Source organism: Phacochoerus africanus, chromosome X, assembly GCF_016906955.1.
Source record: "Phacochoerus africanus isolate WHEZ1 chromosome X, ROS_Pafr_v1, whole genome shotgun sequence".
NCBI lineage: Eukaryota > Metazoa > Chordata > Mammalia > Artiodactyla > Suidae > Phacochoerus > Phacochoerus africanus.
In genome coordinates this window covers 124,437,826-124,452,697 of record NC_062560.1, presented here as the reverse complement: position 1 = coordinate 124,452,697, position 14,872 = coordinate 124,437,826, and the positions used below count along the sequence as shown (strand labels likewise).

The 14,872-nt window shown below is 38.3% G+C and overlaps 1 protein-coding gene across 13 annotated transcripts in view; it reads right to left on the bottom strand.

Annotated features, from left to right (window-relative positions):
- FMR1 (fragile X messenger ribonucleoprotein 1) overlaps positions 1-14,872 on the bottom strand; it is a 39,340-nt gene that overhangs the window by 17,148 nt on the left and 7,320 nt on the right. For 12 of the 13 annotated variants that reach the window (XM_047764310.1, XM_047764313.1, XM_047764312.1 and 9 more), the window contains exons 2-9: positions 12,546-12,598; positions 8,931-9,024; positions 4,928-4,999; positions 4,504-4,652; positions 3,385-3,478; positions 3,183-3,299; positions 788-958; positions 605-683 (exon numbers count right to left, since the gene is read on the bottom strand). In XM_047764310.1, the coding sequence (XP_047620266.1) occupies positions 605-683; positions 788-958; positions 3,183-3,299; positions 3,385-3,478; positions 4,504-4,652; positions 4,928-4,999; positions 8,931-9,024; positions 12,546-12,598 (829 nt within the window). Of the gene's footprint in view, positions 1-604; positions 684-787; positions 959-3,182; positions 3,300-3,384; positions 3,479-4,503; positions 4,653-4,927; positions 5,000-8,930; positions 9,025-9,520; positions 9,982-12,545; positions 12,599-14,872 lie in introns of those variants that run through there. The other variant, XM_047764323.1, reaches the window with a different exon arrangement.

The following is a 14,872-nucleotide window of genomic DNA, read 5'->3' as shown; positions in this document are numbered from 1 at the left end:
CTTACTAAAGCTAACTGTAGCATTTAAGAGCACTGGGGAAGAGTTCCCAGGTGTTTGCTGGTACGCATGATGGTGCTGGTCATCAAACAGCGGCACTCAAGTCAAAATGAAGAATTACAGCTGATGTTACAAACAGTCCCACAGACATTACGAATTACCTCTAGCTTTGGAATTTTTAGATTTACTTAAGTAACCTATATTCGGATCTTCAACTGCAAGATAATTAAGAGCACTATTATTTTACAGCCCCCTTAGATCAAACACCAGTCTGCTCCAAATTATAAAAAGTCACCAAATGTCATTAATTTTGAAAAAAAATGTATTTAAGATATATAAATTATGCAGTGAAGAGGCTGTACAAAATGTATCCTTCCAGGAGCCAGGAGGTTTGAACAAAGCAATACCTTTTGCACACCTTCTGAAAATGCAATCTTTGAGGATATTTACCAAATATTTTCTGCACACCATAAAAACAGACTCTATTTCAAAGATTAAGCTTCAGCTAAAGACTCCACAAGTGAGTGAAAATGGAATTCTATCAGTATGAATAAGTTGTTTATCTAACTTGTTTTGCAGTGCGTGTCAATATCGATCTCTGACTCACCTACTAAGTTCCTTGGAACTTGTATGACATCTTCGGCAAATTCAAGAAAGCTTCGAGCCTTTTTCACTGCATCCTGATCCTAACAGTTAAAAGATTTAAAGCAACAAAAGATGAGCCATCTGAAATCCTGTTTTCTTTTTAGGAAAAAAAAAAAAAAACCTATTTAGTTAGTAAACTATTTACCTCTCCATAAATATGAAACGTGCAGGTATCTTCATCAAGATCGATAGCAGTGACCCCAGGTACCTTCCTAGCTTGCTGAATATTAGCACCATGAGTACCAATAGCTAGACCCATCAGATCTTCTCGTACGATAAACTGTTCATGAAACCTTGAGGCAAGTTGCCTTGAACTCTGAAGAGAAATGCACATCTGATTAGTATGCTTTATCAACTCCTAAGACAACTGTATTTAGGTCAGCCATGTAAATGATCTTGACCCTGTATATCAGGGGCCTATAATTAGTTTCAGTTGGAAACTAACAGGTCTCAGAAAATATTTCGCACAACAGCAATACTTTTTAGGTTACTGAAGGTCTATGCCATTTGATATATTTTTGTTAATAGGAAAGGGCTTGTTGACAATTTTCCAAGGTAACTTCTGAAAACCTATTTGCAAGGTTGCCTTAGTTTACCAATGACATCAATGTAATAATTAAGAAGCAGATCAAATGTTCCCAAATAACAACCAGCTCACTGGGTCTGACAGACTCCATATTAATTAAGTTAAAGAAATGTTAAATACCATCTTTACAGAAAGTTGTATTCATTTCATTTTTATTAAAGGATATGCAGGTGCATGTGCGTATATATCTTCCCCTAGAAACAGTGCCCTTTACATAACTTTTATCACTAGATACCGTGGTCTAGACATCTCTCTAACGAGGTGATAACATTAAAAACACACCCTCCCTCCCACCCCCAACCCAAGTAAAGAAATCAGAAAAATTATTGCTACAGTAATTAAACTGAGTGATTACAGAGTGTCAAAGATTTACAACTTACATATGTGTCTACAACCTAAAATGAGATCAGAGTCTGTAAGACCTCGTGATCTGGATCCACAAGTATGATGAATTCTTTCAAATATTCAGCAATGACTGAACTAGGTTATACTGACACCTCAAACTTGTGGATAATCACGCTCTTTAAATAGTATTATCAAAATTTAATGTTTAGTTCTAGCATGCCATTAATGAAAACCAAACATATTAGTGGCTCATGTTGAAAAATGGAAATTTCTTTTCTGAATATGCAGATCTCTTTAATATTAGTAGTGACGAGAGAGAGGCATGCACACTAGTTTCTCATTAACATACCTGATAATTTGAATGAATGAGTGTAACTACTGTAAACAATTTTAAAAGTATAATACCTTTTTTGCAGATTAGAGAAACAAAATGTATCAAATATTCCTGAGACTTATCAAGAGGTCGTGTTTTTTGAGACCTGGTTCATTCTTTTCATTGATAATTCACTGGTCAATGATAAGCCAAGGGTACGTTAATAGATTTAAGAAGCATTAGATGTTCAAAAAGAGGTAAATGAGTATATTTCCATAATACTCACAATGAGAGTAAGGAGGCTGTTCTGGCCTAAAAGTTATGAGAGAATCACTAAAGAAACCACAAACTGCTGAACACAGGGACATCAAGAAAGAATGAGAGTAAAAACCAATTCAACAGACCTCCATGGCCATAAGGAAAACAAAGGAGCAAAAGGAGATATAGCAAAAGGAGATGTGAATGTCTCCTCTCCTGCTAAGAGTTCAGCAATCACATATTAAGTTGGAAGGTGGCAAGTTTCACAGGGTTTTACAAAAATACAGCCCTTAGTAGTAGGTCACCTTTTCTTTTTAAAATTCAGTTGGGAAGGAACTCCTTTTCTCCTTTACTATTTCAACTGCATGGTGTTTTCCCTCTAATGAAATGAATAATGATGAAGAACTCCGGAATCTGAGAGCAATATACTTGTGTTGGCACATTAAACTAAAATCCATTTAATTTCTACGGCAATGGATGGAAGTACTAAATAGTTATCAATGAAAATAAATGTATGGTGATGGAAATTATTGGAGGATTAATAAAAGTAGATAAAATGCACCTTAAGAGACGAAATAGTAAGTTAGGGAAATAGCCTCTGGCAGGAATCTGAAGACAGGAGTTTTAAAGAGTGACAACCAATTAGAATGAAGAAGTTCTATACCCTTTTAAACAGAGATAAACATACATAATGAAAGGAATATGATTAGATATTTAAATACTCTCTAGTACTTTAATGATAACATGTTTTACGGAAGAAGCACTGCTTCATTTTATTAGCAGCATTGATGAACTTCTGGTAAAAAGTGAGTTGGCCAGAAGTTCCTTAACATACATAAACTGCTGCTAATTCTGAAACCTCAGGCACAAAACTTTAGTATGATTATGCTTTGTACAATTTAATTTTTCAAAATACAGAATATAATGAATTGCTAAGAAACAGTAAATAAAGGACAAGCTGCCCACATTCAAGTTTTATAACCACACAGTTATCACTTCTAGATAGTCTTACAAGTAGCACTAGGGAAAGCCACATACCTCTAGCTGCTTACTGGCTTCTTCATTTCTCAGTATCAGAGACAGCTTAGTGCGCAGACTCCGAAAGTGCATGTCAATCAACATGTGTGCTCGCTTCGAGGTCACTTCATTGATAGACTAAAGGGTATAAATCAATACCATCACTATCAAAGCAAATGCCCTAAATGAAATACACCGAGGTAGACCACTCAAAAACACTCACCAAAATGACGAGCTGATAACCTTCTGGATCATAAGTTACAGAAAAGGCACCAACTGCCTTTTTAAAGTCCTTATGTGCCGATTCTTTGGCACACCTAGGAATAAAAAGAATATCCATTGTGAAGTTAAGATGAATGATTACCAACTACTGGTACAAATATACACAGACCTTTGCTCCAAGTAAAACTGTTGACTCTTATTAAACTTGATTAATGCAAAATACGCTATATCCACATGTAAAAGTTGAGTTCTTTTGCTGTACCTCTCTGAAATACTCAGCCCAAACAAGCAATATAGATTATAGAGAAAGGAAAAAACCATTTCTGTTCTTAGGGGATTACTGGTGATGGTCTTAGGTTACCAAAGGTGACAGCTCTGGGGGGTGGCCACTCTCCTCTGCAGGCTTCCTGATTGAGTAACAGGTAGGTCACTAATTTTCTTGAGGCAATGCTGAGAACTTTTGGGGATAGCTACAGGGCACCCAATTTTGTTCTGTTGTTTCTCATCTAATGAAAAACTGCTGACCGATTTAAGGGAGAGAAAAGGACATGGCTATAAATCAGAAGGCACAAACATACATACGCAATCTCTATAATTAAGAAGCAGGATTTCTATGTAATATTTCTCTAAACAGTGACATGTCCAAATCAAACTTAATACAAGCTCTGGACGAAATCTTTAAAAAGGAATCTCTGCTCCAAAACGTCTTTACGCATTATTTCAGTTCAAGGATTATAAGACAGATGACCTTTTAAATCTGCTTTAGCTCTACTTGTTACATATTTATCTGAAAATACTAGCTAAAGGGGAAGAAATATGGATTGGTGACTTAGGATACAATATCTGTATTAATCAGTTTTAAAATCTTAAAATTCTATGAACAATGCTTATTTAAGAAAACAAAGGTACATTAGCCATGGATCTAGCCAAGGAAGTTTAAATAGGTGGAATGCTGGCTTGATCACATAACTGGAAAAAGCTAAATACGTTTTTTTCCCCCACTATTTTCGCAAACCATTTTGCCAAAGTTCCACTGAATTTACAAATTTAATTGCTATTGTTTTAAAATTATATTTTTTAAATAAATTGCATAGCATCTTTAGGTTCTCAGCCAACTTACATTTGTCGTAAATCTTCGGGCACATCCAGTTTGATTTTATGGAAAGTATCTTTTGTGGCAGGTTTGTTGGGATTAACCGATCGTAAACGTTCAATTGTGACAATTTCATTGTATGTAGCGTCACATGCTGCATATTCTATCACGTAAAACTGCGAGAAATAAGTGCAAGTCATTCCTGGTCATAGCGCTTACAGTAAGAATAAGAAGCTATACCTATTTCGTTATTTCTAAATTCTCCAGAGGGGAAAAAAAAACTGATCACCTAAATGCAATACATCAAATGGACTAAACATGTAATCATTTTAATAAAATGACTCAAGTAAGATGTTACTTAAACATAGAAATCCAGACTGAAATGCAGTATACCTGGCTTTAGAAAAGGGAAATAGCATATGAAAAAGAATTTAAATAGGCATTTTCCTACCTCACCCTTTATCATCCTCACTTTAGCTAACCACCAACAGCAAGGCTCTTTTTCATTTGCTCTGGAATAAACCTACACAAAAATTACAACATAGAATATTTCATGATTAACATCATTCAAAAATCTACAAATTATCAGACATCAAGGAAAATTTCTTAAAATGACCTTAGGTATCTTCCAAACCCACATGCTCTATACTGTAAAGCAGAATGCACCCGTACTTCTAGACAGACAGACACACACACACACACACACTCAGCAACTCCCTGATTACCGGGGAGAGCCCTGTAAAAGTGCTTTCCTATTTCTCTGTGCTACCTCAGTGACGGTCAGTACTCTGAATGCGAATGCTCAAGAAAAGCTGACCATTCCTAAACCTGTGCATACTTTCCTTGGATACCTTGTGAGCTATGAAAATGTATCTTAAAAATGTAGACAAACTTGTTTTTGTTTTACTCTAACAAGCACATAACAGACTGGAAGTCACTGTTCCCAGCCTACTGCCTGACTGCATGATCACTAATGGCTAAGGCCACTGACTACCCAGCCCATTAAGAATACCACTCTGGCATTTCTGTCTCCTGGGAACTCAACAGATAAATCCTTGGTCACTCTCTGGTCTCCTGTCCCCTCCTCACTGAAATGGACAACTCCACGCTGGCAAGCCTTCGGATACCACCTTCCTGCCCTACACGCTGTGGATCAGTTCTTCTAAAGTGATCTCTCTGGCGACCCCTTCAAAGTGTGCAGCATGGAACCTTTTGTGAGATATTGGCAAATCAAAGGTAACAGGAAAAGAGACAACACAGATACTCAGAAGCAGATGGAGAGACAGACACATACTCAGAAGCAGAAAGAAGACGGAGGGAGAGCAAGGTGGATGGGGAGGAGAGGACAGGAGAGAAGGCAAATCACTCAAGGCTCCAACTCCCATCTCGCTTTTACTACTGAAGCCAATAGTTAGACAGTGTGGTGACAAAATACAACTTAACTTGGCCTACCTTTCCCTCTTGCCCCCACCACTTCTGTACACCTCTGCTTTAGCCATAGAAATAATCTCCGTTATTTGTTAATTGTTATGTAATGCAATGAGGTCATCCTGGCAAGAGTGTTTCATTGGGTCCCATCTGTCACGTGACTAAAGTTGGGGGGAAAGTCCCCTTTATCCACCACTATTATGAACATTCCTGGTATAGACAGACCCAAAGACCTAAGGGTAATGGTTATACAGTACAGTGACTAAATACAACTAGACTTAAACTACATTTCTCTCCTGTAATCATCAATTCCTTTCAGCTCTGCTCTAGCCAGTGATAACCTCAGTTATGTGTTAACCATTAGTGAGGTCACTGTAGCAACAGCATCTCACTGGTTTGCCACCTGACTCAGTTGAGAGGAAAAAAAATGGTCCCCTTTATCCATCCAAATGCTATTATGAGGACTTGTGATACAGACAGGCCACAAGTCCTGGTCCTTGATTAACTTCAGGAAGTTTGCAGTCTCCTGGGGGAGTGAACTGCAAAAGGTCCTCAGGCACAGACAGAAGTTGTGTCCCTCCTAGGACCCCTCACAAAACCAAGCCCAGTCCCTTTCACCTGATAAGTACTGAGTAAATTTTTGGTAAATAAATAAAACCATTCTATACCTACTTTAAAATTATACAGACTCCTACACTGTTGGTGGTACAACTGCTATGGAAAACAGCATGGAGGTACCTCAGAAAACTAAATATAGAACTACCATATGATTCAGCAATCCCACTTTGGGGCATATATCCAGACAAAACGCTCATTGAGGAGTTCCCGTCATGGCGCAGTGGTTAACGAATCCAACTGGGAACCATGGGGTTGCAGGTTCGGTCCCTGCCCTTGCTCAGTGGGTTAAGGATCCGGCGTTGCCGTGAGCTGTGGTGTAGGTCGCAGACGCGGCTCGGATCCCGAGTTGCTGTGGCTTGGGCGTAGGCCGGTGGCCGCAGCTCTGATTCGACCCCTAGCCTGGGAATCTCCTTATGCCGTGGGAGCGGCTCAAGAGAAGGCAAAAAGACAAAAAAATAAAAACCAAAAAAAAAAAACAATGTTCATTGAAAAAGATACATGCACCCATATGTTCACTGCAGCACTGTTCACAGGAGCCAAGACATGGAAACAACCTAAATGTCCATCAACAGATGAATGGATTAAGAAGGTGTGGTCCACATGCACAATGGAATACTAGTCAGTCATAAAAAAGAATGAAATAAAGCCATTTGCAGCACCATGGGTGGAACTAGAGACTCATACTAAGTGAATTAAGTCAGAAAGAGAAAGACATGGAGTTCCCGTCGTGGCGCAGTGGTTAACGAATCCGACTAGGAACCATGAGGTTGCGGGTTCGGTCCCTGCCCTTGCTCAGTGGGTTAACGATCTGGCGTTGCCGTGAGCTGCAGTGTAGGTTGCAGACGCGGCTCGGATCCCGCGTTGCTGTGGCTCTGGCGTAGGCCGGTGGCTACAGCTCCGATTCAACCCCTAGCCTGGGAACCTCCATATGCCGCAGGAGCGGCCCAAGAAATAGCAACAACAACAACAACAAAAAAAAAAAAGACAAAAAAAAAAGAAAAGAAAGAGAAAGACAAATACCATGTGATATATCACTTATATCTGGCATCTAATATATGGCACAAACGAACCTTTCCACAGAAAAGAAACTCATGGACTTGGAAAACAGACTTGTGGTTGCTGAGGGGCAGGGGGAGGGAGTGGGGTGGATGGGGAGCTTGGGGTCAGTAGAAGCAAACTATTGCACTTGGAGTGGATAAGCAATGAGATCCTGCTGTGTAGCACAGAGAACCATATTAGTCACTTGTGATGGAACATGATGGAGGATAATGTGAGAAAAACAACGTATGTATATGTGTAACTGGGTCACTTTGCTGTACAGCAGAAATTGACAGAACACTGTAAATCAGCTACAATAAAAATTTTTTAAATAAAACAAAATGAAACTATAGAGAAAAGAACACAGGCCCAGACATCCCAGAGATCTTCTCTGGCACTCTCTAAAATAGCACTCCTGCCCCTATATCACCTCCCATCCTCTTTTTTCTTCCTAGGACTTATGCACAGCTGCCATGAAATTAGCTATCTGCACTAGAATGTGACCTCATCAAAGGCTGGGGACTCTTCTGTTTCACAGCGCCATGTGTACCTGGCACAGGAAGTAATTTAAAGACCTAGGACAGCTTACCTGACCTGTACAAATGGCTACTTAGCTGCTTCCTTCAGACTACAAATACTCATGAAACTGCAACTGGCACCAGGGAGAAGACAAGAAGCTTAAAATGGAGTATGTGAAGGGGGAAGACAGGATACCATACAAATCAACTACAACACAAGGCAGACTCCAAGTGCCTTAGGTCCCACAACAATTTTCAGCAGCTAGAGAAAATCAAAAGCACAGTGTTTTTGTTAATGTGTTACATCTCCAGAGCACCTTTTAGTCAAAGACATCAATGGCACATCAGCAGATGGTGCACAGCTTCTCCTGCAAAAAGATATTTTACCTGTACGTGTACGTACTAAAACTCATAGATGAGTTTTTAAAAATATCCCAGGAATATTTACTGCTACTTAAAAAAATTCTAGGATGCTGCTCTACTCTAAGTCATGATTGTTTCCTAACCCATTTTGCTTACAATGGGGTAACAGCTGTAAACTAACAACATGCCATTCAAGTGGAAGATTCAGAGATTGAGGGAAGAGGGGACAGAAGTACTACTGGGCAAAGGAAATCACGAGTGACGTTCAAGTCGTTCCCTGAGTGCTGCTCAGGCAGCCACATTTAAGCACCAATAACATATTATTTCATATCATTTTTACGATGGGTCAGTCAAAAGTATATCTGCATCACAGGTATAATTCTCGAGGTAGGTTAAAAAGTGTTAGAGACAATGGATACCAAAGGCACAGGCAAATTAAATGCTCGCACTTCTTCAGTGTTTAATAACTCGATGGCAGGAGAAACTTACCTCAACTTCGTCGCTTTCATTTATATCTTTATTATAACCTACAGGTGGTGGGAATCTCACATCATGGAATGGAATCTGCCTCTCTGGCTGCCAGCTGCAAATAAGCAAATGCAATTATTTAACATGCTTTACGGTTTAACAGAAACAATGACCATGATTTTGGTTAAGTGTGACCCTCTGTTTTTCTAGTTTAAAGAAGCAAATGCTTAAAAACTGTCAGTGTTTTGCTGAGTGGGACATAACAGCAAAATAGAGACATTTCAACAAAGTCTGCATGCAGCATAGCAGTCCTATAGTTCTATTTGGAATATTTATCTAAACACAACAGATCGACATCACAATTTTCCAAATAAGTCCTTCCTCCAATAACTTAAACCTCTAAGAGTTCTAAACTTAAAGCCACAACAGCAATTTCCTTTGATGCTTAAATTAAATACGTTAGTGTCAGTAAGGGTTAGTAACGTCACCACCATACTTCCACTTGCAAAGGAATTTTAACCACATTCCAACGACCACAGAAACTGGTCCTGAATGCCCTCTAATTCCCAAGCAAAATGGGGCAGTCAGCACATTAGCAATTCACAACTCACTTTTCCCCCTTTAAATTTTAGATCCCGCGAGGTGGTCAACTCTTGCCATGGATAGCCGGCTGCTGATCGGTATGACGTAGCAGCATATGCGCTGGCCTGGTGGGGTCTCCTAAACCACAGAAACCCGCTGGAGAAAGCCTATGGGAGTTCAGTAAGTTGCCTACGCTTTTTAATTTAAAACTATATGGAACTTTGAAAAACACCAAATTATTTTATATCCACAATGATGTAAAATATTAAAAGATAAACTTTGCAAAAACACTACTGCTAGAGAAGTCACTTCTGGGTTTCCTCCTAAAGGGCTTTCTTAGTAAAATCCTATCGCAAAAAGTGCCATTTTTTTTAAGAGCTATTATCTAAGACAGCAGGGTAGGTAAGTCAGAATTTGTGGCAATCTGATTGAGGCCTAAACCCTTTCTCCGGATTATTATATACCCTTAAAAATATAACTTTTTAAAAAATTGTCTTCAGAAATGTTTTTTAAAAAAATATACTTACTGAGGAGTTCCCGTCGTGGCTCAGTGGTTAACGAACCCGGCTAGTATTCATTAGGACGCAGGCTGATCCCTGGCCTTGCTCAGTGGGTCAAGGATCCAGCGTTGCAGTGAGCTGTGGTGTAGGTCACAGACGTGGCTCGGATCTGGCGTGGCTGTGGCTGTCGCGTAGGATGGTGGCTACAGCTCCGACTCAACCCCTAGCCTGGCAACCTCCATATGCTGTGGGTGCGGCCCTAAAAAGACAAAATACATATATACACTTACTGAAATGAGTAACTTAACACATTTTACATTCACCGCTAAATTTGATTTGTAAATCAAGAATTATTTAAGTGTTAAGTATACGGAGATAAAAATTAAAATTATTTATTTAAAAAATGTGAAATATGGAAGGTAAAAAGAAAGCATCTAAAATAATGTGGTATTACAGTTGTTTATCATTGAAAAGAAAGGGTGAAGGTAGTTTGAAGTTTTACAAAACGTCAGCTTTTTTTGTTTTTTTAAAAAAGAAAAACAAAAGGCAAACAAGGAAGTGGAAAGAGACTGCTTTGGTAGGGACCTATCAAATCCTGGTGGCTTGCTCAAACCCAGAATGAATCTCATATACACGCCACAAACACAAGGAAAAAGATGATTCTTTTTCAAATTCCCAGGATGACATAGCTTGAAGAGAAATTTGTACACAGCTATGGTACAGAAGAGAATCAGGAGTTCCAAAGACAGAATATTTTAAGTTTATAGCAGAAATCAGATTGAAAACAAAAGAGAAGTGAAACTAGACACATTCGTAAATGCATAGAGGAAATGAGTGTTTGCTTAATACTTTAGATTAAGGACTACAGGACAAACTAAGAGTGGCAAATAAAGATAATTCTCCCTTCGTGGGAAACAGTGTTTACCAAGTGATGGAAGGAAGCAGATAAGAGTATAAGTACAAGAAAAAAAATTATTTTCCAAGTTATCAAAGATTCCTGTGTTAAAGGTGTGATGCTATTATCTAGTGTATGATGCCTGGATGATCATGCAAAGCGGCTGATTTTGGAACTTTTGGCTCTTACGTATTCAGAGAAAGGTATTCTATTATCCAAACTTGTATTTTAGACTGAAACTATTTGTCTAGAGCTAAGAAAAGGGTCGGATACTCTAAATCCTTTGATCTCTGTCCTCTATCCCCCTAAGTGTGTTTCAGGCATCTGGGAATACTACAGTTGAGCCCTGAACAACTCAGGGGTTAGGGATGCTGACCCTCTGCACAGCCAAAAATTCATGAGTAACTTATACTCAGCTCTCCGTATCCACAGTTTCTGTGCCCGTGGTTTGCATCATGAATTCCACCCACCCTGGATCGTGCAGTAGTGTAATATCTGCCATTGAAAAGAATCCACATATAGATGGTCTTGAGCAGTTCAAACTCATGCTGTTCAAGGATCAACTGTACTTTGTCCTGCTGGTAGCTAAAAGATGCTGCTAACATTCTAATTATAGCACATCTGGGTCAGATACCATATTTTAACAGATTTATTGAGATATAATTCACATAACCATATAACTCATCCATTTAAGTGTATGTACAAATCAGTGGTTTTAAGTATATTCACAGATATGTGTAGCCATTACCAGTCGATTTTAGAACTGTTTCATCATTTCAAAATCCCACATTCTTTAGCTATGGGTCTCCATCCCCCACCAGCCCTAAGCATCCACTAAGACATTTTTTCTCTCTATAGATCTGCGATCTTTTTTTGATAAACTATTAATTTCTCTTGGTAAATAAAAGCCAAAACATAATTCTTGACCATCCCTCAGAGTTCAGTAAAATTATAAGATCATGACCACATCTACACTTTGGCTAAGGAGTTTATGCGTGCTGTAGAATCTTGAATGGCTACTCTGAAAACAGACATTATTAGAATTCAAAAAACTTAAAGAGACTAGTCTCCCCCAATAAAATGTTAACATCTATACTACTGATGTTTTCATATAGCTGTTTCTAGGCCTGTACGTATTTGTATTTACTCATCTAGCAGAAGAAAACAGAAAAGATCAGTTATTGCTATTAATGATTATAAATATATGCAACGGATATAAAATGTTAATGGGTGAACACAAAAATTTCCAATAAAATATACTGGACAAGTAAAACCATCAATTTTAGATTTAACATTACAAAACTCCTATCAACTTTCCCAATACCCATGAACCTATTCATTTTCATCTTTTAACATTTACAAATATTCCTACTCAAACTCTCAGCTACTAATACAGAAGAATCTGGTTTCTTTCTTCACATTCAAGGGGACTGAGATGTAAGGATCTAGATTATACAAAAGGGCTCTCTGAGGTCATTGGCAGGAAGAGTCATTCCATTGGTTTAGTACTGAGTTGTACAGGAACTTCCTGGTCAGTAACATGAAGATCCATTCCTGAAAAACACTCAAACTGGACTTGAATTCTTACAATGAGTAAAAAGAAAAATCGCCATAAAATATTAAAGGACCCGAATATTAAAATTATATAATGACACTTACTTGTTTTCAAACGCCACTGTTATTGAATCTTCATGAACATCCTTTACAAACGCCTAGAAGAAAATAACACCACAATTAAATTAGCTTCTAGGCTTAAACATCATTTTTGTTTTTAGTTACATTTTACAGAGATACCAAACATCTTATGTTCAAGAACAGAATGGAGCTTCACATGAAAGTCTGTCACTTTGTGAGGCTCACTCATTCATGAATCACATCTACATTTAGATACCTACTATGTGCTAGGCCCTAGGAAAACCAATTTGTTAAAATTGCTCCAGAGTTCGGCATCCAATAGGACAAAGACGGACAAGTCAATTGAACATTACAATGCAAGGTGCTGAGTGCAGACCTGAAGGTATACTTCAGGCTAGGATGATCGGAAACTAAGAAACTTGTTCCAGAGCTATATGCCAGGCGTATAGATCTGCTATAATCTATTGTTTTCTCTTTAATACAATTTTAGGAGAATACAATAGTAAATAAATATAATCTCAAAACTATGTATACACAAGTACACTAAGATCTCTTTAACAACAATATGTTGCTAATACCACTAAAAAGCCCAAGTACCAGGTTTAATTAAATTCTCAATCTCACAGGCACTTGGAGAAAAAAACAGTAATATAAAGTACAGAGGTTTAAATCTTTTAAATCTGATGACGCAACTGCTAATAATCTGCAGAAAGACATAACAAAAGTAATAGCTAATTATCAAGAATTCTTTAATCAGCATGCTCTCCGTAATTCCATAAAATTAAGTTTTTAAAAAGGTGCAGGAGAGGAGGTTTTGTTTTTAACAATTAGAGGAGTACCATAAAGCAAAAAGAAACCCAAGGGGCTTTATATCTTAAATCGTTCTAAAATGTCTTGAGAGATTTAAGCTTCTTACCCAAATTTGTTCTATACATGTTTCTGTCCTTTCATGCTTTTTCCCTGTCTGCAGGATTATGCAAAAGGCCCTTCGTGGCCTGGCCCCTCTGCTCACCTCTCCAAGTGTCATCTTTCACATCCTTGGAGGTTGATCCAGCAGTGCTTAAACTAGATGGGCCTCTGTCTGTACTACTGTTCCTTCTTTCCTACTGTCCTTCCCCTCTTCTCACCTAGCTATCTCCTACTGGTCTTTTAGATTTCAAATGCAGTTCAGATGTCACCTCCTATGGGAAAACCCAGAGACCAGGCTAAATTCCATCCTGGGCATTCTTAGAGCATCCTATTAGTATCTTCACTATAAACTTACGCCCGCTATAGTATTATCGCCCATTTTCCCACCAACGGTAAGCTTCCTAAGGACGGTCAATACAGGTCGTCTTTTATTTACCAGTGAATTTCAGAGTACCTACCAAGGACTAAATGAATAGTTATTATCATGGATCGCTGCCTAAGGGGTTCCTATCCTAGCCTTGGAAGAAAGGTAGGTGTGTGGCTGCAGTGGTGCTATATGAGACAAACTGAAGAAGGTGAGGTTCCTATCCAACTTAGGGAGTGGAATTTGGGGAGGCACAGCAGGCCACATGGGCAGTAGGAACAAAGGCTTAGACCTGGAGAAAAAGCTTGAGGTGTGACAGAAAGAAATCCTCTGTGGATAAGGAAGCCAAGAGAATTTAATGGGGAAAAAGAATCGTGTTTTCAACCCAAATGGTACTGGGACAACTGGATATCCACATGCAAAAGAATAAATTTTGTCCTTGCCTTATATCACATACAAAAAATCAACTAAAAATGCATCAGAGACATAAATGTAAGAGCTCGAACTACAGAAAGAAACTTGGAAGAAAATACAGTAGCAAATTCTCATGGTTTCAGATATTGGGAAGATATACCTAGTTCAAATTAAGACCATTCTTTAGCTTCTGTTTCCTTAGTAAAAACAAACAAACAAACAAACAAACAAAAAACTGCCACAATTTCTGGTATAGAGTAGATCCCCAATAAATGTGTTAAATAAATCTTCAGTGCAAATGTCTTGGGAAACAAATACATCTTCAAAGGCCAGAAGCTGAAGCATTTTTTAAAAGCTGAAACTTCCCCAAATATCAAATCAAAATATTATCAGCCAAGGATTAATCAGCAGGACCCTGGGAAACATTTACAGTTGACCCTTGAACAACATGGATTTGAACTGCAAGGATCCACTTAAACGTGGATTTTTTTTCAGTATGTATAGTATCTATATTTTCATTTTACAGATTTTTAAATTAACTAAGTGTGGGGAAAAGTCTGTGTTTAATTAAAGATCACAATATGTGGAATCAAAAAGAACTAGAGTTTGAGTCCTGATTCTATCCAAACTCTTTCATCTTCCTGCTTTGGGGTGAGTCATTTAT